At 45.1% G+C, this 26,520-nt stretch overlaps 1 protein-coding gene across 1 annotated transcript in view; it reads left to right on the plus strand.

The window, feature by feature from the left end:
* FAM132A (family with sequence similarity 132, member A) overlaps positions 1 to 14,657 on the plus strand; it is a 20,690-nt gene extending 6,033 nt beyond the window's left edge. The window contains exons 2-8 of the mRNA XM_010152712.1: positions 3,859 to 3,978; positions 4,488 to 4,599; positions 4,862 to 5,043; positions 10,092 to 10,200; positions 10,734 to 10,824; positions 13,664 to 13,742; positions 14,353 to 14,657. Of these exons, the coding sequence (XP_010151014.1) occupies positions 3,859 to 3,978; positions 4,488 to 4,599; positions 4,862 to 5,043; positions 10,092 to 10,200; positions 10,734 to 10,824; positions 13,664 to 13,742; positions 14,353 to 14,451 (792 nt within the window). The 3' untranslated portion in view covers positions 14,452 to 14,657. The remainder of the gene's footprint in view (positions 1 to 3,858; positions 3,979 to 4,487; positions 4,600 to 4,861; positions 5,044 to 10,091; positions 10,201 to 10,733; positions 10,825 to 13,663; positions 13,743 to 14,352) is intronic.
* Positions 14,658 to 26,520: the final 11,863 nt, after the last annotated feature.

Raw genomic sequence — 26,520 nt, forward strand, 5'->3', positions numbered from 1 at the left:
TTGCATTTTGTTTTTTTTTTTTTTTTTTTTTTTTTCCCCTCCCTGCTCTGGCCTGTTTCTTCACAGCTGGAGCTCCAGAAAGGCTGAGGACATCTGTTTGTCTTCACAGTTAATGGCCAGAGTCTGCTCATGATTGCTAGCTGGCCTGCTTCCTCATTTTTACAGCGGAGGGGAGCTCGTGCCTGTCTTGCAGCACTGTGGAAGTCAGGAATATTTGAATAGTCTCTTCCACATCTGCAGCAACTGCTGCATCCCAGTTGCTAAGACTCTGGTTTGCTGTGTTCTGGAGACTACACTTCCGAGTTCCTGGCACGTGAGCCAGCCCTTTTTGAAGGATGAACTGCCTTTATTTTTCCTTTTCTATGCATCACAGCTGTTCTTTTGCTGGCTTCTGTTACAGCACTGAGGGAATACTTCATCCTGGTTGGGTGCTTCTGAGGGAAGTCGCTTCCTTCAGTTTGTGAACTGCACTGCAGCTTTAACACAGACCTGTCTCCCAGTCACTGGGACAAAAAGGCATCTGCTTCCTTTGGAAAAAGCATGGGCAGACTTTCACCTGCTTGACATTTATAAACTCAATTGCTCATAAACACAGTCCTCTGCAGGTGTGATCTCGTGTGTGGTGATGCTGCACCCATCTGTTTTCAGATGAACTGGAGTAGGAAAAGATTAACCTCTCCCACCAGCAGCCGTTAAATTTCCATGAAACTCTGATAAATATATTTCATGTTTGTTGTAGAAATAAGCTGCATCTCGTGGGCTGTTCTGAGGACGTTGGCAAACTTTATGAATGTTTGCCCCTGGACTGGGTATTTGCATGTTATGATGGAGAGGTTTGTACCAAAGGGCCTTCCTTCTTGGCCTGCCTTTGACTCCTTTCCTGTGCTTCCCAAAGATCTGCAGTCAAGCAATCTGTGGGAAGGTGATAATGTTTTAGTGAGGTGTCTAATCTCACAATACCCAGAATTTCCCATGGTGTTCCATTTGCATTCATTTCCAATGGAATTTTTTAAAGTTATTTAAGTCCTGGGTACGGTAAGTAAAAAAGACAAATAATAATATAGCTAAAGCAACCTACTAGGACCACTTGACTAAACATGTAATTCACAGCTAACTGTAAATGTGGTTATAAACATAAAAAGTCTGTTCAAGACTGATTTGGGTACAGAAATAATGAACCAGATTGTTACGAATAGTTTGTCTTGCTCTTGTTTGTGATGTACACTATATTTGAGCATCGTGGGGGAGTGTGCATAACCATAACTTTGGCTCTGATTAATTGCAGTAGAATGCATGGATGATGTGGCAGAATGACTCGGGATATCCTTGCTTTGGCTTAGAGCAGAGACACCAGCTACTCTGCAACCGTCTGTCTGGAGGGGAGGACAAGTGAACTGCCTGAATACAGCAACTCAATAGGAGTAGATCTTTCTGTGAGTTGTGTGTGAGCAGTTAATCACTTAATCTTATTTGCTGAATAGCAAAGATAGAGTTGGCTTCACAGAGTTTGAGATATATGTTTAATGAATACCCTTGCACAGCTTGCAACGCATCAGATTTCTGGGGAGCTGCTCATATTCTCCTGGTTTGTAAATCATCTGTTGACCTGAACTGTTTGAAATAAACGGTTGTGATTACATCAGCTCAGAAATCTATGGTCAAGTGCCTTGATCTACACCCATGTGCCTGGGTGCATGCCAGAGAGAGAGCTTTCCAGGCTCTGCATCAGCTCAGAAGCACAGACATTCCTTGTAACCTCAAGCTGGAACTCCAGCAATCTTCTAAGATCTGATTTTGAAACAATCTATGCTGCATGGATTTTTTTTTTTTCATAGCAGATCACACCCGCTGTGGTCTTTTCTCCTCAAAATGGGCTCACCCTAATATTTCTACCTAAAATTTGCAAGCCTCTGTCCAATTCCTGTTACTCTTTAAGAATGCCATATATTGCAGTTACTGGGACTGCAGCTCTACCTGCATTGCAAAGGCTAATTGTTTTTTACATGCTTCTGCAGACTGATGGAAGGGAATCAATGCTTGTGAGCGGTACTAGAAATGTTATGAAAAATCAATATGGTTCTCTGAGAGTGGCAAGTGCTAAAGCCAAGCGAGAGACGTGATGAGCAAATGTAAATGTGTGTGCTAACTTGGCTGCATTGGAAGCACCTTCCCAGGTCACTGTTACTAAGGCCATGGAGTGTAAAGCTATAGTGTCTGAGCTGTGGCAGAACTGTCTAGTGCTGTCAGACTAGTAGGAGCTTAATACTCAGGGGCAAACACTTTTAGATCTGAAAAGTGCACTGTTGACTGACTTTGCTTCTCTGCTTTTTCCATGCCCATCTCGTTTTCTTCCTCCTGAATCGTGATAGACCAATATTGATTTTCCTAAACTTGTAATGGTCTAGGAATCATTTCAAATGTCATTCAACCCACTACTGCCTTATTTTGCTTTCCTGCCGGAATTCTGATTTGTACCTCTTCTGTCTCACCAGGAGAAGAAAAAACAGTTTTTCGTAATGAATTCCAAAAGTTTACAATAGGCATAGGGTGGGGGTTTGTTTTAAAGACGTTAAAACATTGCAGTTTTTCCTCTCTGGCTTCTTAATTAATGGCTCTGAATACTTAAGCATCATTCATGAAACTTTGGAAAGGCTCGTGCTTTAAGCCTCACTGTGATGGACATTTGGGATGCTGATATGTCAACGGATTGGAACCTCCGTAGTCAACAGTTAATTGCTCTTGACAAGAGTTTGGCAGAGTATTGGTAACCAATAATTTCTGGTGCCTTTTTTTAATTTCAAGTTAGAAGTTCATTCCCAGCCTAGGATACAATCAACAGGTATGGCTATTTGATTACTTGTCTCTGGGAGGTCAGTAATGAGAACCAGGGACTCCAATAGGAAGTGGACACAAATTTGTGAAGACAGATCCTCTCTTCTGTCCAGATTTTGTTCAGAAGAGATCCAGAACTTGGCACTGTAATGCCAAAGATGCTCTAGATATTTTCTGTACGACTGCAATATACTCCTAGAACATCGGAATGGGCGAGGTAGTGAAATTTGCTGATAGATGTATTTTCTGTGATCAGACATGGACTTCGTTTTTGAATGTGAATTGTTTGGGTTTTTTTCTGTGTGCACGTTTGTCACTCTACAGCCTGTGATTTGAAAGTTAGGGAGCATTTCAAGGTTTTCTGTATGTTTTAATCTCCCTGTATTGCTTGATTGATCCGACTGATAAATATCAGGTGCCAATGGTGAACCATCTCTGGTATCTGGGCAGGTTTTCTGTGGCACATATTACTACTGTCAGAGGGCTGATAATCTCAGCAGCTTGAGAAAGGTCTCTGGTGCACTGGCTTCCAGCTCATGGCTCCACTGATTTCTTAAGCAAAGGAGGGTGGGGGACCCTGCAAGTGATAGCATATTAGGTTCTGAGGAGGCGTTTTGATGTTTTAAGGGCAGCATCTTCTGGCTTTTGGGATATTTCTTCTGGCAGGCTTAGCCTGTAATTTATGCAGAAAATAATCCCACTCTAATGGGACCCTTTGAAAGGCTGGTGCCTTTCGTACACTGTGTCAGAACCCAGATCGAAGTACTACCCTGCATTTGCAATGCTCCGGTAAATGAAGACATGAAGAGACGTGGTGCTGGGTAATCCAAATCGAATTGCTTGTTCCACCTGTGTGAAATCCCATTTTATCCCACCTTCTATATCCTCCCAAATGCAGTACATTTGGATCAGTGATGTGATTTAGGCAGCGGACAACAGTCTGGCCTGGAAACTTTGCATCCTCTGAATCCATGTAGTGGCCAAAGAGATACAGTGATTTCAGTCTTTGTTCTTGTTTCTTTTTAGATCCTAGAATCACCAGATCCTCGAATCACAGATCCACGTCGGACCTGGATCTCCTTTGTCCACCGCCCAGATGATGGCAATACCTCTAAAAGAAGATGCAAAGGGAAAGACAAGAAATTAGTAGGTTATCGTTAATTTGCCATCTGCTAATAAATGTGCGCCGTGGCTTCCTTTCCTACTGCTGGTGTGCAAGGGGTTTTGTATGCTCCAGCTTCTGGCTTCCCATCCATATATTAATAACGTAAAGTGTGGCTAGACGGCTGTCCTGGTTAGCAAATAGGCAGAATAAGAAATTTAAAAGCTAATATTTAAAAGCTTGGTGGTAGAAGAAGATACAGAAGGAGCAAACTTAGCCTTGTGCCTGTTGTGCTTCACACTGTAGTGTTTACCTGAGCAAAATTCATCCTCCCACATAAAGATGTGAGTAAATTCCAAGTGCTGGAATTCACAGCTGGCTGGAGAGTCAGTTGACGTTTTACTCCATCAGGCCTGTAGTCGAACTGATAGTAGAGGGGGCTGCTCACGTGCTGGCAGCCCTGTAGAACTGGCTCATGGCTGAGAGAATTTTTGCTCTGTCAGTGAAATTGCCTGCTTCTAATTCACATGTTTTTCTTTGGATACTTCCTTAGCGTGGCCTTGTTGGGCCCCCAGGACCTCCTGGCCCCCAGGGACCTCCAGGAGCACCTGGTGCTGAAGTCACTCGGGAAGTCCTTCTGCAGGAGTTTAAGGAGATATTAAAAGGTAAGGACTGTAAGAGCTTTGTGCTTTTGTGATCTGCTTCTTTTGGTAAGCGCCATGGCAAAAAAAGAACAGGCGTTGCAAACATTTACCTTAAAGAATTCCCCTATCTGGCCATCAGTAATTGGAAAAAATGTTTCCCTGGTGCTGCTTAGTTCAAGTTGAAGAGTTGAGTGCAGAAGTCTGATCGCACAACTAAAAGGCTTCATAGACCAGGCTCTTAAGCTAAGCCTTTATTGTCCTATGCGTTTTCTTTTCTTCTCAGAAGCCATTGAGCGGCGAGCATCCCTGGCTATTTCAGCCCATCCTAGCCAGCTGCCTCCACTCCTGTTCTCCTTGGAAGAAGTTTCACCCCACAGACGTGTAGAGGAGGCATTCCATTGCAAGCTAAAAGGACAAGTCGTAGTAGATAAGAAGACCCTGGTAGAACTTCAGAACTTCCAGTCGGTGAGAAGAGATTACAGACTGAACCTGTGCAACTCCACAACAGCTGCTGCGCGTGGATCAGCTGTAGTTCCACTAGGCTGCAAAGCTGCTACGTGGCTCTGTAGTTCCTGAAAGGGCAGACTAATCCTAGGAGCTTGTCTCAGGCTTGGATTCTATGAATATAGCACTACCTTTTTTGTGATTGACAGAAGTAGAATCTCATAAGATGACTTCAGCACTGAAGCTCAACTGCAGTAAGATGGACATTTAGCTTTGAGTCCTCTCCTTCCTGACAATACCAAGAGGCAGAATTTCTTCCTCTCTTGCAGCCCAACTAAATATCATTACAATTCTTCCTGAAGTTCTAGCAGGTCTGTGCAAGAGAGAGCTGTCTCACAGGTCGAAACAACAATCAGTCTTTTTATTTCAGTTAATGATGAGAAAGACTTGTCCATGTTTGGCATTAGTCTGAAGGATCTGGGCTTTTTTCAGTGCACGCCCTGTTTAATTCCAGAGTAACCTTCAGCTGTAGAAAGATATCAGGGGCAGACAGAAGCCATTGATTATAGATTTGTGAGCCCAAATAAGAGCCATCGTTTTGTTAGATGGGCCAGTCCTGTTACTCAAATCCTTTACATAATGTTTTTATCATTTCATTATAGCCATGTTATAGTAAGAAGCACACCATCACGGGATGCTGTAGGGCATTATAAGCATGGTTACAAGCAAGCTGTCGAATTTGGTACTAAAAATTCTACTAACTGTTTTGGAAGCAGTTGCAAATAGGATCTGAATTTTAAGTTAGGCAGATTATAGCTAAAACCAAATAGTGACTTGGTAATTGAGGAGACTTATTCTAGGCTTCATAGTCACAAAGCCTGTCCAATAGCACAAGGCCTTCAGTTACATGGTTTGCTGTTGTGATGTGACAAGAATTTTAAGAGTGAAAACAGGGAATGTGCCTTTCCATCAGCAGGGTTTGCTTACACTGTCCATGTAGGAAGCTGCTGAGCTTCCTTCCCAGCTGCAGTGAATCCCATTTCTGAAGAATCCTGCCCAGCAGATCCTTTCCTATGGAGCAGTTTTGCTGGTAGGACTCCTCACAGCTGCAGGACTAGAGGCAGTGGTTATGTTCTAAACAGGGTGCTTTCCTGGATCTTTCCCAAATACACTTGTGGAAGCCTGGTTTGACAGCACTGTGGGTGCTGGCACGAAGGCAAGATTGTACTTGAAGTGTGGGCAGGGCTAGAGAGATCTGCTGCCTCATTAATTAGGAGGGAAAATGTGAATAAAGACATCTCAGTAATCAGTGCGTAGGCTGATGCTTCCCATGCTTTGCTATCATGTGCCTAGTTTCTTTCTAATTGCTTCTGGCCCTGAAGCTGATGTGGGAGGGCTGGCAGGCCTCTGGATGCCAGCCTTTCATTTCAGCTTTGGGACAAGAAGTGTCTGGTTTTAGCTTGTGCTATGATCGAGGGGAATTTAGCAGGGAGGAAGGCAGTGGATGCTCTTGCAAAGATGAAAACATTGTCATTAAACAGTCCAAGGGAGGGAGAGGGAGAGAATTCCCCTCCCTCCATTCTGTCAGTTTAATAGTGTGAAGAAGACAACAGTTTGAGCCATCTCATTGAGATGATGGGGATTGACTCCTCTAATTCCTGGATTTGGACCTTGCCCAAAGCACTTTAAGGTAGTGGAAAGAACCTGTGCTGAGAAATAGTCTATCGCTCCTATACTCTGTCATTTGAGTATGGTGTCTAAGTCACACTGACCTTGAGTATTGCGAAATTTTCTCATCCTTCCATGCTAAATTTCCTCCAAGAACATTCCATCCCTCTCTTCCTCTTGGTCTCACAATTTCCTTAGTATCTGGAATGAAACACATGGTGCTTCTTTCCCCACTCCTCTTCCTCCTCTATCTCATGCTTTGAGGTTTCTAACAATTGCTTCTTGCAAAAGATTTCAGAAAGGTACTTTACACATCAGTAATTGATACAACTACAGCCTCTGACAGGCCACGGAAGTGGGAATTAGCGAGGGCCCAGGAACATCACTGGAATTAGATCATTTAAGACTAAGGCGACCTACATGCTTTTCATGGTGAAAGATCCCAGAAGGGGTCCTGGTGTGTCTACTGTCTCATGCTCAAGCTGAACATCTACCTTTGGCAGCAGAATTTTATTGCTGCTTCAGGAGATTGGTGCATCCCCTGGTGCGTTGTGGTTGCTGTGCAGGTTGGGCTATCCTCTTCTTTAATAACAGAGAAGTCAATGCATTGCTTTCCGCAGTGTTTATCACTGAAAAGCTAAACTGGCAGTTCATATCTCTGTTCTCTGTGCATGGTTCCTATTTTCCACCCAGAATTAAACTGTGGCCTGTGTGAGGGAGACTTAGGAATAGGGGATGAACTGAGGAAGAGAAGCTGACCTTGGTTTGTACAGAATGGCTGGACGCTAACTTGTTTGCTTTTGGTGTGCCTACTGGAATAATTGTGTGCAAGTGGTTTTTCAGATCTACCCCTGCAGTGTTTGAGGCAGCTGAGTGACTATGCTGCTGTGGGCAGCAAATGCAGCACGGCGCTCTAATTGGCGTGGGTTTTAATGGAATATTTTACCCAGAGAACCTCTCCCTGCATTGTCTATTTCTATGAGCAAAAGAATAACAAAGCAACAGAGGGCATGAAGAAACAGGAATGTTTTATCAGTGATAATTTACTGGTGCCTAAAATTGCTTTCCATGCTCAGCCAGTGGTTGTGGAATTATGTTGCTGATTCTGCTAATAGCTGTAACAAGAAAGGAATGAATTAACTGTGTAGCATGGTTTTGCACACACAGGGCTTGGATCTGCTCTTTCAGTGGGGTAAATCAAGAATAGCATTACAAAAAGAGATGGTGTAGTGATAACAGAAGAATGGAATCAATCTCCTTCTGCAGTCTTTGCTCTTAGGTTAGCTGTTTTGTTGTCCGTGCATACATAAAGAAAATAGAGCTCCTTTTCTACGTGCACATAGGCACGCATCAGCGCACGTTGGTAAATAGAGACACTTGGAAATAATGGTGTGAAACAGTTGTTCTGCAGTTCATTATTACTGTTTTCCCATTATTCATATGTAATCATATGAAAATGCCATATATACATTATGAAATGTATTTTTAATGAACATAAACCGTTCCTAGTAAGGTTCTGTGAGATTTAAGGCTACAGTTAGGTCTTGGTAAATAAGGACTGGGAATTACTCTTTTGTGAGCCTGGCCTGGGTTTTGCTGAATAAAAGCAGGTTAGTCATTTCAGTCCTCCTACCACGTAGTAACTCTCCAAACAAACATCAACAGATCCAAATATTTGCAGCCTTACTTCATTTCAAAGAGAAAGCTGAATTAATTATTCCTACCCTGTGCTGTGAAGGCTGGCAATTTCTGACTGTGCTGAACCAGAATGGGGAGGCAATTAACTTCCTTCTGGTACTTGAACCAAGGTGTTCCACTGTTTTTTTAGTGTAATAGCACCTGTGGCAACGCTGCTACACATTCCTTCACCGTGTCTCAAGGCCCCTTTCACCATCTACTGCTGGAAAACATGCTCAAATGTTGGGATGGTGAGATTGCGCAGTTATGCTTTTGTGCATGTTTTAGGGACGTAGCAGTGTGTGTGCCTTTACAGCGTCAGGTTTGAACAGCTCTTCTGTCCCATAAGACCAACGTGAGGCAAATCTCTCAGGACAGCATTCATGGGAGCGCGTTCACGTTGCGCAGAATGCCCTTGCGGTGGAAGCAGAGTCTGACTAATGTGCTGCCTTGGCCCATTGAAGCCACTTCTGCTTCTCCCCAGCTCTAGCCAAATTCGTAGCAGGCAGGCCAAAACAAACAATAAACATTTCTCACAGAGTTTATTTTAGTCTGAGTCAGATAATCTGCTGCGAGTTTGAGTTAAGACTGCTTCCCTGCCAGGAGGAGAAGCTGCATGCCGTTTTATAAGGTTTTTGCCTGTTCTGTAGAATCCAAGGCTAAAACAAAATGAAACTAAATATGGAATCTGTAAGAGTCCGAAAAGTTGTTCTTTAACAGTATCAAAGCCATGTGTCTTAGACCTGAAGTTGGTAGAAAACCTTTGGAGACCCATATGGGTGTTTCCTCTGTACTTGTATCACAAAAACAATGTATAAGGTTCCAGATTTTTAAGCCTGGGGGCACTGCTAGGCCCCATCTAGGAAATCTTTAGGAGTAGTAGGGACCCCTTGTCTCAAATAATGGGTGATCATGCGTGCCAGAGTATCAGTGGAGGCTAGAGACTGTTAGAACCAGCACAGCATAGTGATGCAGTAAGCACAGTCTCAGTCAAGATGAGTTAGAAGAGTTGGGCAATGAGCAAGAAGGGCATCTTCATGTCTCATACTGATCGTTTTGCCCTTTGTGGGCATCAGTTGCCGAGAGAGCGCCCATCTGGAAAGTGTGTTCTGGGGAGATAAGGCTGGAGGCCAAGTGCCCACCAAAGCTGCTCTATCACTGCCCTCCTCAGCTGCGCAGGGGAGAGAGAATATAACGAAAGGCTCATGGGTCGAGATAAGGAAAGGGAGAGATCACTCAGCAATTACCATCATGGGCAAAACAGAATCGACTTGGGGCAATTAATCTATTACTAATCAAATCAGGGTAGGATAACGAGAAATAAAACCTTCTTCACTGACCTGGGTGTCTGCAGAGTTGTTCTCTCACATCTGTTTCTCTCTCTGGCTGCAATTTCTCTTGCACAGTTTTGGGTTTTTGGCTTTTTTTGTTTCTTTCTTAAACACATCGTCCCAGAGGCACTACCACTGTCGCTGATGGGCTTGGCCTTGGCCAGTGGTGGGTCTGTCTTGGAGCCGGCTGGCATGGGTTCTGTCGGACAGAAGGGAAGCTTCTAGCAGCTTCTCACAGAAGCCACCCCTGTAGCCACCTTGCTACCAAATCTTGCCAACGCAAACCCAATACGGCTTTGTTGTCATGCTCATAAGCTTGTTCTGTGTCATGGGCAGAAGTAATTGTTGAGGGTGTTGGCGACTTGTTGAGGGTCTGCTCTTCTTATCTTACAGCCTATGGCCAAAGGAGCTTTTCTTCGGGGGACAGGTTTAAATCTGGCAACAGGACGTTTTACAGCACCTGTATCTGGCATCTACCAGTTTTCGGCCAATGTCCACATTGGTGAGTGTTGTCCACAGAAGCCATTTGTTCTGCTTGAAAGGTGCTGGAAGGAGTCCTGGAGAACCCTCTGGGTCCTGTTTGATCTGAAGCCTGTGCAGCAGCAGCCCTTTGCAGTGAGCTCTCCCTTAGGTGCCATGACCCCAGACCCTGTCCTTAGAGCTGGACGCGTTCACAGACTGATAGCCACAGCAGGCTGCTCCATGCACACCAAGAAATCCATACTCCTTATGGAGGATGAGTTTAGGGACCAAATATATTCATGTGCAGAAGTTATGGCTTCCATAAAAGACTTCAGAAAAAATTACCATGATTATGTAGAAATGCATCAAGGCAGTTTTGACCGTGTTTTGTCACCTCGACATCCATTCAATGGTTTTAATCATTCAGTGATGAAGTATTTTATAATCTGACACCAGAAGGGTGCTTTCCTAAGAAGCCACAAGGTTACTGGTGCTTCTGTTAAGCCAAACACCAGGAATTGTTGGTCTGCTATCTTGCAAAAATCCTTATATTTCTTCCCTTGCTTTCCCCAGACCACAGTGAGTTGAAGAGTAAAGTCCAACTCCGAGCCAGAGATAATGTCCGAGTGTTGATCTGCATTGAATCTCTGTGCCACCGATACACGTGAGTTACTGCAATGCTGTCTTGGCAATTATTTTTCTCAGATGGGCTAATGTTTCAACCAGCTGTGGAAATCAGGTTCACTAACAGTGAATATTATACCATAAATGCTTGCAGAACTTTCCTGAAGTGAGTAGTTCCAGCTGGCCCTTAGCTTTTATGTGGGTTTTTAATTCTGATTTTTAACCTTTCTGTGCTAATTACTCTCAGTAGATAAATATTGCTTGTGTTGCGAGAAGTGTGAATGAAGATGGCTGAAAATGGATTTGGGAAAGGTGCTGGATGATCAGCTATCATAAACCTACAGTGAGGGAAACACTTTAATTTTGTGCAAGAGGTTGTCAGCTCAATTTTTACAATTTCAACTGCATCCTGAATGGATCACAGCATCTCACTCATGTTGCCATGGAAGTGTTTGAGTCACGAGGGGAAGGAATAGGTGGAGAATAAAGGTGAATGGGTCCTGTGGCAGAAAGGGCAAGGCTTGCGTACAGGTACATGGTACCTTCTCACAGCCCTCAGCTGCCTTGTGGAGCCTGTTCAGAAAACTATTGGGATCTATTAGCAAAACTCTGCTAAGGAAATGCTTTTGTTGGGCCACGGCAACGTGGGGTGTTGATCCATAGGCAATGGCATCAGCATGCTGTTGGCTGCTCTTGCTTGCTGTACTTCTGTCATCCTTTCAGCTGCAGCAGCTGGGTGCCCTGTGTCTCCAGGAAGGCCAGCTTGCTCAGGAGGAGTTTGGCAAGCTTTGCTGGGAGAAAGGGGCTGAGGAACCCCTGGCTGCACCCAGCAGAGGGCAATGCTGCTTGCACAGAGTGGCCTCAGCCTCTGCTTGTCACTCAGCTGGTGTCACCAGAGGCAAAAAGCCTGTACAGGGCTGTGCAGATTCACTCTGCTCTATGCACAGCTCTTCCAGTGCAGCTGTAGCAACACCCTTGCAATAGCACCACTGAAATATAACCATAAAATGACTCCACAGGTGCAACTTAAAACCCCCAAACCCATAAATTTGCTTGCTGGATTGGCTGCTCCATGAGCCAGTGCTGCAAATAGGACTGGCCTCTCCGCAGGCGTTTCAGTTTAGAGGCTTATTGGTGGGTGAATTTGACATGAAGCCTCATGTAATAAATAAACCTCTCCTAGACTTCATTGGCCGGTGGAAAAGACTTGATTGGTATCTGAATACCCATTAGTAACTAGGGTAAGAGGGAGCTGTGCACCCACTGACCTGGTGGGAAGTCAAGGACCTTGCTGACTGGAGCAGGTTGCACCTCTGCAGCCTTGTAGACTGTTTAATGACAGTCTTTTATTGCAACACTTGAAGTGAGGCACCATCAGTTTTCTGGGGTCACAATTTAGGATTAGTTGTCCTGCAAGGCCATCCTGAGTTGGGTGAGTTGGACAGCAGTGGGCGTGAATCAGGATCAGCGCTGGGTCTATGAGAGACATCTCTCTCCCTCATATGGTGGATGAGAGTATGACTGGTCTGTGTCATGGAAGGAGGATGGGTGGAGGGATGGGAACCTGTCTGGACAGACATTCTGCTGGCACAGGCTGAGCTGCTACCCCTGCTCGTGGAATTTCCTGGGGATGTCAGCATACACAGTCATTCATTTGAGGGAGCTGAAAGAGCCCTGAGGGCTTTCGGCTGAGAGAGATGGAAACTCGGAGGCAAGGAGACAGTTGGAGTAGAAGAGATTAATGGTGGGAAGTTCCCACCCAAGTTAGGCTTTTGGCAGGATATGACACACAGACTGAGCTCTTCAATCAAGGTGGTGCCAAGTGGCTTGCTCTCTCTGGGCCAAATTGCCCCTACATTTTATGCATGTTATTTCCTAGCAAGGGGGATGGAAACAGCACGTTTGCACTTGCTGGGTTTTGTCACCACCACTTCATGGAAAAAAAGGAGGAAAGGGATTGGTTTTCTTGGGAAAACAACTAGATCTGTTACCACTGGCTAGGCAGATTTCAGAAGAACCAGCCAGGCATGGAGCTCTGTGCTTTCATGTTGCTTTGGAACTGAGCTTACGTAGGTTGTTCTGACTGTTGATATTTCAGGCACCTCCTTCCACTCTGAATCCTGTACAAGGCAGCAGAGTTATGTTCTGTAAACTAAGGATGCCACAGAGAGCAGCTGCCCTCCATCTTGCTGCTGCAAAGAATATGATGGATACTAGGACATGATATTAGAAAAGAACAGTTTCTGGAGGGAGGTGATCTGGAGCTCTCCCTTGAATTTTAACTGAAGAACAATTACTTTTTTGTTTGTATGTCACCCCTGATCCAAATGTCCCTCCCAAAAGAGCTTTCAGCTGCAGAATATGATCTGTCTTGCATAGGCTGACTACATATATCGTTAAGGTGAAAAGGGCCTTTCACACCTTAAAAATGAATGAATTGTTATTGGCAGAATGCAAATAGCTAGCCTTTTGCAGAATAACAAGAGTATTGTGGTGGTCAACAAACTGGGATAAAGGATATGTATATAAATCTAAAGGGCTTGTTTATCATCTGTTGAAGGATGAGGGATAGAGACCACAGAACATTGAGAAAGGCCTCTGAAGAGACACGGTGGCTCCCAGTTCATGCCTCCATCTGAGTTTTGCATCCATAATCCTGTATGCTCTGTAGCTCTTCCATTAATCGCTAGAGTGAGGACAAGGTTCTACTGGTCTCTTTTTAAGCCAGCTGGTTACTGCTCAAATCAAGCCAAGAGGGCGCCTAATTACAGATGGAACCTCCAGGTCCTATTTCTAGGGAGGTCATGAGACTCTTATGTACAACTGTTGCGACTGCCTTAGGTGCTTAACCTGTTGGCTTTTCTTTTGCTGCTGTTTAGGTCTCTTGAAGTCATCGCCGGTCTGGAAAGTAACAGCAAAATCTTCACTGTCTATGTACACGGCTTGCTGCAGCTGCAGGTAAGCCCAGGCAGACTGGGAATCGCTGTGCCAGTTTGCCTGGCAGGACGTGGAGTTATTTACTGGCAAGGCTGAATTCTCACCAGCAGGTGTGGAAGTTTTTATTAACCTTCTTTCTAAGGTTAATGGAGTTAAATGCCTCACCTGGGATGACTAGAAAGAATCTGTGGCGGGAATGGGAAGCCAGACTTGTGTTGCACGTTCTGATCTTAAGGGACTGAAGTAACCTTCCCCCTAAGAAATGACAGTAAATATTTTTCGTTATCGAATCTCCCCTTGCATTTTCAAGATGGCAATTGTTCTTCCCATTTCGTAGAAAGGAATCTGAAGCACAGATGGCCACTTCACTAGTCACCCAAAAAGATGCTAGTGTTGTAAGGATCTAATTAAGTAATAAACTTACAACACAGTTTTCTTACAGAAAGTTTCTTGCACCAAGTCAGAGCTGTAGTGCTGCAGTAAAAATGGTCAGATCCTGTTCCCAGGAGCCACAGAAAAGGGCAGGAGACTTCTGTGCTTAGTTCACAGTAGTGAAATTCTTTTTTTTTCCCCTCTTTTCCGCTGGGATGAAGTGTCAGGTGTTCTCCTTTCCCTCTTGTTCTCTCTGCAGGCTGGCCAGTACACCTCCATATTTGTGGACAACAGTGCTGGAGCTCCCATCACAATTCAGAATGGATCGGATTTCATGGGCATGCTGATGGGCGCGTAACATCGTCTGCAGCACTGTCGCAGGGAAGGATATGGGTTAGAGCCTTGCAGTGTGTACTTGACTGAAGAAACCTTTTCTTCGACCCTTGAAGACTGCTTCCTGTAACTGCCGGCATCTTTTTAAGCAAGCAAAGAACCTTTGCTTTCACAGATACTTCAGCTTGCTTTCAGAGGCTACTGCTTTTCAAGGTCCACACCAGTTCATTCGTCATAAAAAAAAATATACTTTTATGATTCAGAAACAAACTCTGTAATATTTAATTTGTGCTTCACTGGATGCTCACTAAAGAATACACTGAGATTTGGAATTTGTTACATTATGACTTTGTTTCACGATAGCACTTGTAATCGGCATGTCTTTTGGGGTTATTTGCGGGGTGTTTGAGTTGGTAAATGAAGGATTGAGAGGGGTTGTAAAATATTGACTATATTCTATGTGTTGTGGAGGAAGTAGACAAGGATTTTCCAGCAAAACTGCTTTTTTTCATATGATTGTAAATGGTATAGGCCCTCTCTCATGTTCAGAATTGGATATATTTGACAAGAAGCATGTTGAATTCTCAGACAACGCCTGCTTCATAGTTGGGAATCCAAGGTCTGAACTCTTTAATTGTGGTTCTTTATATCTAAGTATTTCCTTGATCTTATTGATGAAGCTGAATACCTTGCTGCCTGTGCAGGTTTGTTTTAATGAAAAGGTAAGGCCGATGGCACCAGTTCTAGCATGAACTCCCTTATGTTCTTATGTTTTAGTAAGATATACATGTGGTTTTGGACTCCTTCCCGTACACAGCAGCCTCTCGGGTGCCATGTGATCATCTGTAAATACATTACCCTGGTTGTCAGAAGCCTGGCAGAGACAGTGGGGATAGCAGCCTCGGATCAGCTGTGTCACCTCTTTGGTGCTTGTTGAACTGCAGGGGAATAATGAGAGAAAACAAGGCTCGTTTTCATCAGGTGGCCAGGGTCACATGGAATCTGTTGGAGCTCTACCTGGAAGTTGAAAGTGCTGTCAAAGACCGTCCAAAAGACCATCCAGTGAGCGTGTTCTGGGTTTCTACAAACGTAAGCGTGTGAGATTGAGCCCCCAAAGCAGCTTTGCAGATAGCTCCAGGCTATAAGCTCATTTTAACAAAGTAAAAGGGTGTTGACTTTTCCTGGGGTTAAGGTGTTACCCAAGATGTGGTAGCATCCGTGTGATCAAAAAAACCCACACTTGTTTCATGTACCTCTCTACCTTTCCCTTTCAAAAGACACCCCACGCTTTTATTGATTCAACTTCGCTGAGGAGCTGGGTGTGTAACAGTGTTATAAATAGATGGTGGCAAGGCCCGCAGTGGAGTCCAGACGCTTATTCTGGGATGTTTGCAGTGAATGGAAGATACCCTCTTGTATAGTGTTGCAACTACAGTACCTTTGTGCAATGAAAACAAAGACTGCCAGAGACAGCAGAGGGCATGAAGAAACTGTCCATTGCTGGGTCTGTTGTTCAGGTTGATCACTGTATGAAGGTTCTACAGGCTCCAGTAACGCTGCTGTTGAGGATGCTGACGTGCAAAGATGCCTTATGTTAAGAGCTGTGAAAAATCTGCTGTAAACCAGGCATGGCTGAAACTGTGGGTTTTTTTTCATCTCCATTATAAGTACCTTGAGACAGATCTTTAGGGTACTAAATGGTGGTTTTTTCCTTTGTAAAGAAGATATTAAAGTGATACCTATTGGAGGAGGAAGGAGAGGGTACAGGGAATAATTAAGTAGTGCTGTAACACAGGTAAATTCCACTTTCTAGTCAATAGAAAGCAGCTGTTCTAACTGGACCTGTGTAAATGTCTAAAATAAAGCAGCTATCAATGTTTATATACTAATTCTCACTCCACAAAACATGCCACAATTCCTGTGGATTTTTTGTAGTACGCTTTGGGAAGAATGTACTTTTAAGCAGAAGGGAGTCCACAGCTACTGAAAGGCATAACAAGTAGCAACAGTAGTTATTTTTGGAGCTTCAGAAAGCACATAACACACGTGAATATCACTAAACCACGTCGATAAAGCTTGGCTGTTTACGCTGGGTTTTGATGGAGTGAGTGTAGTCAGGGCAAGTGGCCTATATCCCAGCATGTATTACTATATTGTACTTGGTACTGTGTGAATATTTGTAATGAATTGGGCTGTTTAATGCATGACTTACAGCAACATAATCAAAGTGTTGTGACATTCAGCATATATTGTTATAACCGTAGGTTTTTTGAACCAAGTCTCACTGTTCTTGGAAAATCAGAGTTAAAATATTTATTTTGTTGTAGAACTAAAAATGTTTGTCAGACTTTGTTTTGGGATTTGTGACTTTTTTTCTCCTTCCTTGCTGTGTTCTACTCTCATGATCTTCTTGTTAGGAAATGAATTGTTCTGCCTTTATACCTGTTCTCCCTTACTTGCCACGGAGATGCTCCAAGGGCTGGAGCCCCTCTGCCATGGGGACAGGCTGGGAGAGTTGGGGGTGTTCAGCCTGGAGAAGGGAAGGCTCCAGGGAGACCTTCCAGCACCTTCCAGTGTCTGGGGGGCTACAAGAAAGCTTGGGGGGGATGACACACACTTTTTACAGGGGCATGGAGTGACAGGACAAGGGGTAACGGGTTTAAACTGAAAGCGGGGAGGTTTAGATTGGATATCAGGAAGAAATTCTTCCCGTAGAGGGTGGGGAGCACTGGGACAGGTTGCCCAGAGAAGCTGTGGATGCCCTGTCCCTGGAAGTGTCCAAGGCCAGGCTGGATGAGGCTTGGAGCAACCTGGTCTAGTGGAAGGTGTCCCTGCCCATGGCAGGGGGTGGGACTGGGTGGGCTTTAAGGTCCCTTCCAACCCAAACCATTCTGTGATTTTATGATATGGAGTGCTGTCCTGACAGGTGTTTCCCCAGTGTGCTGGAAGCTGTCTAAATGCATGGTGGGACAGTCCTGAGGAGCACACAGCACCCTGTTTTGGGTTTTTGTTTAGTCTTAGATCTGAATTCTACCGCTGCAGTTCTCTTGTGTCCTGAGGCTTTAGCCAGCAGTCGGTACGAGTGTGAGACTGTCTGCCCATCAGCAAGGTGGGGCAAAATGGGTTGAAACGGCCAAGAAAAGCTGAGATTGGGCCTCCAGTGTGGAGGTGCAAGTGTACAAAACTCATGACTAATATGGACACAAGCCTCCTGGCTGACGTGGCCGAGACAAATACGCTGTGAGGCTTCCGTGCTGTTTGAAGAGTGAGGAGATTAATGGTGTGTGAAGCAAATTTTCAAGGCTCTTCTGTAGCCATAAAACTTATAGTCCAAGAAAATTTAAGAACTTGGGAGGACCAAGTTCAGTATGAAGTTGTTTATAGCAAAATAAAACCCACGAGCTTGAGCTTATGGTTTAATGGCCAAGTGTGTTAATGGCTGTTTGTGGCACGCAAGGGGAGAAGTCTAAAAGAGGCACAAATTGAATGGCCCCATTTTTTTCTGGGTCCTTCCAGCATGTGCACGGCAACATTGTTGTATTTTGTCTTTAAAATTTCTAAGAAGTTTTCTTTAAAAATTCCTAAGAAGTTTAGGGTTTCAGGGAAACTGGAGGAGAGGAAAAGTACATTTCTTCTTACAGGGACAAGTTTCCTACCCTCATCTTTGAGTTCTTCACAGAAACGTTGGCCACAGCATCACCTTCAAAAAGTGTCAAAGGTTACTAACTTGTACTTGCAGTTGTAACTCGTCCAGGTATTATACACTAGTTCAAACACTCTCAAAAAGGTTATTGTGACAGCCCACACGGGTCAGTTAACATTTACTGAAACTTTGCTGTCTTCCCCATGGCCTTGCTCACTCATCTTCCTCCCAGCCCCTTCCTCTGCGAAGGCCTCGCTCAACCTTGGCAACAACCTACGTCAAGTTTTTGCTGTGTGCACAGTTCAGATTCAGACACAGTTAATGCAGCTTGGCATGGTTTTGTTGGGGTTTGTGCTCTGTGCAGATCTCTCAGATGAGGGAGACATGTTCACTATCCAGGGTTTTGAGGCTTCTCACGTTAATTTTTCCTACCGGAGAGCTGCTTGCTTCTAAGATGCTGACACTGGATGTGATGCTCCAGGCCTGTATGACGCTCTGAGGTCAATATTCTCATTGTGTGTTGCCTTGCTCTGGTTGCTACGCTTGCCTCCTGCACAGGCTGCCGTGTAAACAGTCTGCCCTGCTGCTCAGCTTATATTTCAGGAACAATAAATCAAACCATCCTAGGATGAGCATTGACTGCTAATTTCAATGTCTATAAAAGTGATGATCTTCACTCATCATTCCTTATTCTAAATGGAGAAGAGCTATAGCTTTCCAGCTTCAGGCTAAGGTTACTTGCTTAGCAAGATGTTACATATCATAGCCTAACGCTTCAGTAAGATGCCTCTGTCCTTGTCACAAAGGTCTTGGTTGGTAGTGTTGCTAGCAGGTGTTTCAGCTCCTTCTGCCTTGGGTGCCTTCACAAAACCTGCTGATACCTGTGGTTTATGAGCCTGGTGGAAACCCTGCTGAGGCTGGTGGAAAATCTAGCAAAAATGCTATTGGTTCATCCCAGAGTGTAGGAATTTGGTCTAGTTCAGGGCTTAACTCCAGAATTGCCTTTCGGGTGTGTTTCTGATGGCATGGCCACTATAAACTTTGTCCTATGAGCTATATGGAGAAAAGGTCACTGGGTTGTTCTGACCCTGCTATGCTCCACTATTCCCGTGTTTAGCACCTTACGAGCTTGCTCCAAAGGGCATGGTGCAGTGCTGGATCAGCCCTTCAGATGTGGAATCTGCAGTGAATTCTTCCTGTTTAATTCAGGCAGGGCCTTTACGTAGCCCTTGGACAGGCTGTGTCAGTCAGGAGCTGGGCAAAGCCACCTCCAGGGTTGTCCAGGGTTGTCCAGTTTGCACCCTTGCTCTCCCTCCTAACTGTTCCAGACAAATCAAAGCAATCTCCCAGGCACCGAGATTCCAGTTGCAGGCACTCTCTGAATATTTTCCCTGGCTGGGAGCTGACAGGTTATGAGGTTTTAAGTTCTATTCAAATTTCATGTCTTGTAAATGATTTTGATGCCACACTCCAGACTGACTCCAGGGGTATTTATGTTGGATTAGCAGCAGATTGCCTGCCTTTCCTCACTCGATGGAAGAGAACCCAGGACATGTAAACTCCCCTTGAATGGTGGACTATTAACTGTCAAGTAAAATGATTAGTTTGTCATATAAAACTTATTATAAATAGGAGCAGGTTATAAATCAGTCCCGAGGACAATAATGAAATCAAACAGAAAGAGACACCCTTTCCAAGCCTCTTCCCTGAGAGAAGCCTGCAAACAGAAGTCAGCAACAGAATGTTAGTTAAATGCTTAGTCTTTACAGGAAACTCAAGGGTAATTTGAAAACCACTGGTGACCACAGTAAAAAAAATCAACAGAGAAAAATTAGCCCTATATAGGCATTAATACTAGGTGATATTTAAAAATTAATACCACATACTCTGGCACTGCAATTACTGTGATGGAGAGAGCCCTAACAGCAGAGTCCAGACTTGAGTTTGTTAGGGTTCCATGGAAAGTTAGGGAGCTGGTGACTCTGTAAAAACTAGAACTAAGTACCAAGAAGACCTTAAATCTTTATTGCTTTGTGTCCTGGCTTGTATCTGTGGAAAGAAAGTACCAAACTCCCATTGATTACCAAGATGATTCTCACTCAGCACCTTTATTTAATGCACAGGCTAGCCTGGATTCAGTGGAGAATAAAAGGCCATGACATTTGGGATTCAGGTGTACCAAATTTCCTGCAGGATAGCTCATTTCCTGCAGAGCTTCTAGGACTCAGTATTCCCCTGATACATAACCAGTGGTGAGTATTGCTGATGAATGAGCACTGGATTCTTGTGGGAGTTGTATCTGATGGTTAGTTATGTAATTTTACTGTTGGTTTTGGGGGGATAAAAGTGTTCTTTTGTTGCTGCTTAGGTCTCTATCTCCAGGCTTAGAAAGGGTATAATGTTTTTATGCCCTCTGGGCTAAACTGTTCTGATTTAAAGTAGCCTTGTCTCCTGGGTAGACCTGAGAACAGACAGGTTAGGGTTTAAGAGCTGGAAATTCCTCCTTCCTCATGGCTTTCTGGAAAGTTTGAGTGGTCTAGGGGAGCTTCTTTACAATCTTAACAGTGGAAATGTTTTAGTTCCCTTTATCCTGAAACCTAAGATGGGCTGCCGGCTAGGGCAAGGATTTTATGGCTTTGTTGCTGAGGCCATCATATTCCAGAATAACTGACCGAGCTATTAACGTAACTTCAGTTCACGTTGGGGCTGATGTTGTTGCATCTTGCAGGGGCTTGGTGTGCAAGGATCAAACATGCATCCTTTTATTATGTCTTAACTGAAATTCCAAAGCTGAACCCCAGTGTTGAGGCACCTGAGCTGGGTTTGCCTCTAGCATAGATGGAATTAATACAGACCAGCGAACGCAGCCCACCTGGCTGCCCTGTGCCTTCACTGTAAAACACCACAAACTTGCCAAGAAGCACTGCAGCTCGCCACATCCTCTGTTTCAAGGCCCTGCAGGCACTGGCACGAGCAGGCTGTCTGGAGATCTGCAGCCTGCTCCGCGTGCTGACGAAGAGGGACTTTACATAAATCCTCCTGTGGTATTTCAGACCTGCCAAGCAGTTTTAGGTTCCTACAACTGGTGAGACCTAAACCCTGGATTGTTCCACACTAAGGCTGAAGTAGTCATGTATTATGACAGTACCATAACTGTGTAATAAATGGCTTTCTTGTACGTACAGTTAAACTTTCCTGCACAGATCCATGGTTTTGTAATTGCCTGGGCAAATAAATCTGCTTGGAGGGTGTGGGGATGGAAGAAATAGGTGTGAATGTCTGTTGTGCCTTTTTCTTGGTGGTCTGATTGGCTAATCAATTCATATGGAGGCCAGAAGTGGAGATAAGAAGGGAAATATCATCTTGAAAACCGTGCAGTGTTGGGTGGGTGTGCCTAGTTGTACTGTAGCGCAGTGACAGCCCTGTGAGGACTGACCAGTGCAGGCTCTGGAGTTATACAGGTGCTCTTGTGTGACTGCCTGCAGAATGTCCCCTTCCTGTGCTGGGTGTCGAGACAGCTGGGGTGTCCCCACATGCATGCTTGGAGACGGTTGCCATTAGGACTTCTGAGGAACGCTTGCTGTGCTCCGATGAATAACGAGGGAGAAACCTGGTGTCACGTGGAGCACAGCATTTCGTGTTTCTGTAAAATCTTCCTACAGGTTTTGTGCATTTTAAAGTTAGGATCTTAAATCTCCTTTGAGGCACTTGCTGCTTTGTTAGATCAACTCTGTGCTTTGGTTTCTTACTGCGGCTTGGTTTTTTGGCAAAGAAAGTGCTGTGCTCGCCGTTTGTTTGGCACAAACATTGTTTGCGTGTTTGTCCTTTCACTGCTTTCAGTGTTTTGCTTCTTTTTTTCTGCCTGCTGTTTGCTCTCCCTCTAGCTGTGGCTGGCTTGCAGAGCACTGGAAGTGCGGATACAGTTCTCACAGCTCTCTGGAAAGGAGACTCAACCAGCTGCTTTCTTGTGAAAGTGGCCCTGGTTGATGGGGTGGAGACACAATGGCATTTGGAGCGCTGTCTGGCAGGAGGAAATTGGATAAGAGTTTGTTGTCTTGCTCTATTTAAGGAATGCTCCTCTTCACCGGGCGCTCTTTTGGACCCCGCTTTCCCGCAGGAGCTGCGAGAAGAGGTGTTGAGGACAGGCTGACACGGGGAGCTGGATCAGTGCTGGGTCAATGGGGGGCAGAAACACCAAGTGCTCAGAACTCGGGGCAGAGAAGGAGTAAGGCTGCATTCTGGGCATCCCTCTTGTCTCTCAGGCACTCATGACTCAAATGTCTGACAGCCTTCCCTAATCTTTTTCTTTAGGCATAATGTAGGGAGTCTCTTGACTGAGAGATGGGAGCATCTGGATGCTGGGAGCATCCCTCCCTTGGGCTTACCTGCAGGCAGGCCAAGGAAGACTGTGTCCTTAAGCACAAGCTTGCTTTAAAGGTAGGCACAGAGTTCTTGGCAGTACTCGCTGCAGCACTAATTAGTTGGGATTCTTGTGTGGACAGGAAACCAAGTTTCAGTAGATGGGAGAATACTCTTCAGTGTAGCTCTACTTGTGAGGGGAAAAAAAAAATCTGAGCTAATTTAAAGCTGCTGAGAACTGTCTTAGAGCTTAAATCTCAGGTGTCTCCTCTGACAGGGTACTGAATGTTTGCTCTGTGTGTGTGTCACGCTCGGAATCTAATAAAACTTTACAGGATGATGAAGTTGGGGGTTGTTTGTTTGTTTTTTTGTTTTGGTTTAAAGCGAAGTTCTCAAGGGCTGTTGTAACTTTCAAGCCCTCTTTTTCCCAGCAAAGGGTGCTGGGAGTTGCCAGTAATCTATAAAGCAGAAAAAACTCAGTCTGGGGGAAATGATCTCAAATAGTATAAACAGCTCCAACCAGGTTATGGTTTTAAAGTTTTATGAAGTGATAGAGATTCTGGGGATATTTTTACAAGAGGCTGGACAGTGAGGAACAGGGCAGCTCACATGGGTAGCTGTGTTGTTGCCCTTTGGGCTGAAGCCTGAGTGCTGGTTAGAATTGTTGCAGACCATGGCTGTTGTACCCTGAGGGCACACGTACTTGCCTGTGGGAGCAAATATGTCTCGGAGCAAGAGAACAGCAAACCTGGGTTCTGTTTCCAGCGTTCCCACTTACCTGCTTGTTAACCTGGGGCAAGTTCCTCCATTCTTTCTTTGGCTTATCCAGTTCAGCCCTTCAGGAAAGGGTCTTCAATGGGTTACAGCAGCCAGCCTGTTTGGCTCACGGAAGGTTAAGGAGTACTTGAGTTCTAGAGCTCTCTTAAGATGACCTTAGGTACCACTTAGATCTCCCTGCTGACCAGTAAGAACGCTGTCTTTGTGAAGAGTGGTAGTGAATAACTCTTGTCACACTGCCACAGGTTGTGAGAGCATTAATTTCCTCCTTCTGCTGAGAAGGTGGATAGGGGTATTAAATGAATTCAGGGCTTCTACATAAGGGCACTAGCACTGAAGGATCACTCTTCCACTCAGGAAAAGAGCCATCAGCCTTCCTGAAACCTCCTGGTGTATATTAAATGGAAATTTCCCTGGGAGTGGAGGGAGTGTCTTCTCCGAAACCTTTCTGGGTAAATCCCCCCCATTACCCTGCTGCCTTTGCATTGCCAGAGGTGTTCTGCAGTTGGAGGTGAGGAGATGCTGACCTCAGGAGATGATATTTCCAGTTTTGACCACAGGCGAGAGCTACTGGAAATATCATCCCTTTGAAGGTTCCAGTCTTGCTACGCTGTTTTCTGTGGTTTGGATAAATCCATGCAGCTAGATCTTCACCTGGGCTAAACGAATAAAATTAGGGGGCCATACAGAAGTTCTGGTTCCTACAGGAGTGGATGTCCAGCTAGAGCAAAACACTTAGCGATCACTTGTTGCTGGTTCCTAACCTTGTCATTACCTTGAACTGCAGGGAATCTGAAACTGGAATGTCAGACTTCTGCCTCTTTGATCTCGTTCTCACTCTGTTGTGCTGTCATGATTAATGACAGACTATTTTAAGAATGCTGCGGTCCCTGACTAATGCAATCTGAGGGGTGTGCAGAGCTCCTTATTTCCTCTCATTGCAGAGCTGCTAAGTGATGGGAGAAGAGTTTATTTTCCACTTCAGTTTGTCAGAGCTTTTGAGTGCCTGGGGCAAAGAGGGGGTTAATATTCTCTGCTGTGCTAGAAGTAACTTCTTTTTTTGTCAATTAATACATATCTTTCATGGTCAGAAAAAGAAACTGAAGTATGTGTGACATCCAAATTCTGCACATAAAATTCCCATTTTGTAATAACACAATGTATCGAGTTACTTATCTGGAGGCTATTCATCTTGCAATATAGTGTCAGCGAGTGCCTCCATGTCCCTGCACATCTTGTCACTCACTCATCACAGCGATGATCTTGCGAGGCTGTCACATGCATTCTCATAGGCTTCCTCACACCACAAGAGAACAGGGGCTGTACAGAGTGCTCAGAAGGCATTAATTTGTGTCCTCCTGGACCTCTGTGCCAGGACAAATGTCCCTTTTCTAAAAAGCACACTGACATGAAGCCACTGGAGCGCTCTGGGTAGCCAAGAGCAATGGACAAGGGAACAAAATACAGTGAGTCTGACTCCTGCAGATCTGGTATTTGTGGAATTGGTCTGTACTTACATATTTACTGTTTCCTTCAAAGAAAAATACTAGGGAGTGGTACTAGACATCTCAGCACTGGATCTCCAGCCATGGCCCCTTGCCTTGCTGGGGCTCAATGGATTACATTCTTCTTGCCTTCCCCCTTGTTTTAAACAAATAGGAGCTGGAGCCTTAGGGTATATTAGGGAGTGATAGGGATCTTCACTGATAATGCCATTCTGAGCTATACCCGAGGAAGCCATTAGCTTAAACCTCACAGGATCTGATAACAGGGGATGTAGAAGGTGGATGAGGGGGAGAGGAAGACTATTTGCAGCTGTGCCAGGTAACACTCCCCTTCACCAGCCACAGCGACTGTCTCAGGGCTGAACAAGAAGCGAAGGAGACCGTGAAATCTTTCCACAGGCTTGGCAGGTATGGGGAAACTGCCATCTATCCATGTGTGGGTGAGGGAACTGAACAGTCAGATACACACATGCGTCCCCTCCAGATCCTCTCTTGAAACTATGGCACACCTGCCTGGAGAACCCACTCCTCCTCCCACGCTCCCCCCCTGCCTTGCTTTCCAAGCCATCGTTAATGATGTTAAAGCTATCTAAATGTCTGTGTTTTAATGCTGGTTTTCATTGCTTGGTGTAAAAATAGCAAGAGTTAAGGATTAATGTTCGAGGCCTGATGAACTCTAGCCATGTGAAAACAAGATGCCATCCAAAGTCAATCCCCTGTCTGCATGCCACCAACCAGCTACACTTCAAAACAGTGCGCTGGGTGTTCAGGGACAAGGGTTCCCCCTCACCAGGGATACCTGTGGATCTGCTGCCTGTCCTTGCCCAGCTCTGCTGCTGTACGATGAGACTCTGTATGCAGCAGGAGCTGGGCTGTGGATCATGTTTCCAGCCCTGAGGCCTTGGAACCACTGTCATGCTCATCTCCAGAAGGGGCAGTTCCAAACTAACTCTGTCTCCACTGGACCACTGAGACCACCTTCCTCCTTCCAGCTGGCCCAGCTAACCTCAAGGATTGCTCTCGCTTCCCCCTCTCTTCTCATGCCCAGTGGAATCACACAGGCATTTGGGGTCATAAGGAATGTGCTGTTTTGACTCTGAAAACTCAGCGGGAGCATTTGCTAAAGACACAGTGTAGTTGTATCAGGACCAAGAAAAGGAGGTGTGGGGGGAATGGAAAAAATTACCATTCCCAACTGCAGCCAGGTTCCTGCTTCCCGTGTCCTCGTACTGCTAGCAGCCTTGCCCGGGGATGGCTGCCACGGTTTAATGACCCTAATGAAACAGCAGTGTGTGGCATCGAGCCTCCCTTGTTTAGTGTCATGGGTTCTGTACCGCTGATGAGTTACTGGTTCTCCTTCTGCTAAAGTGGCAAGAAGGAGCTGTTGTGTCCTGTCCCTCCTGCTGTGAGCCGCTGAGTGGAAATCTCCGTACACTTGTTCTTAGCGTCTGCTTTTGGTCACTCGTGGAGGCACAGAGAGCTTGTTCTGACCTGGCATAGCAGTTTCGTGCTGGGGTTTTCACTATGGCCTTGGGAGAGCTGCACTAGAATGGCTTTTTTCGGGTGTATATGGGTTTGTTCCATGCTGTGTGGGCTCCAGTTTTGACTAGGGGTTTCAGTAACTGCCTCCCCAGCTTCCCTGCATAAAAACTCAGTCTGGCCCAATTAGTAATTGTGGGAGGTAGGATGCCTGAGGTCAGCTCTGTTTGTCTGATGCGTTCAGGCAGACTATGTAACTCCTTTCTAGGTGGCTGGTTAATTTTTCTGAGGATAGTCATAGATTTCCTGCTTTTACCTGGATGGTGTGTGT

The sequence above is a fragment of the Eurypyga helias genome, unplaced genomic scaffold (assembly GCF_000690775.1).
Source record: "Eurypyga helias isolate BGI_N326 unplaced genomic scaffold, ASM69077v1 scaffold13220, whole genome shotgun sequence".
In the NCBI taxonomy this organism is placed as follows: Eukaryota; Metazoa; Chordata; class Aves; order Eurypygiformes; family Eurypygidae; genus Eurypyga; species Eurypyga helias.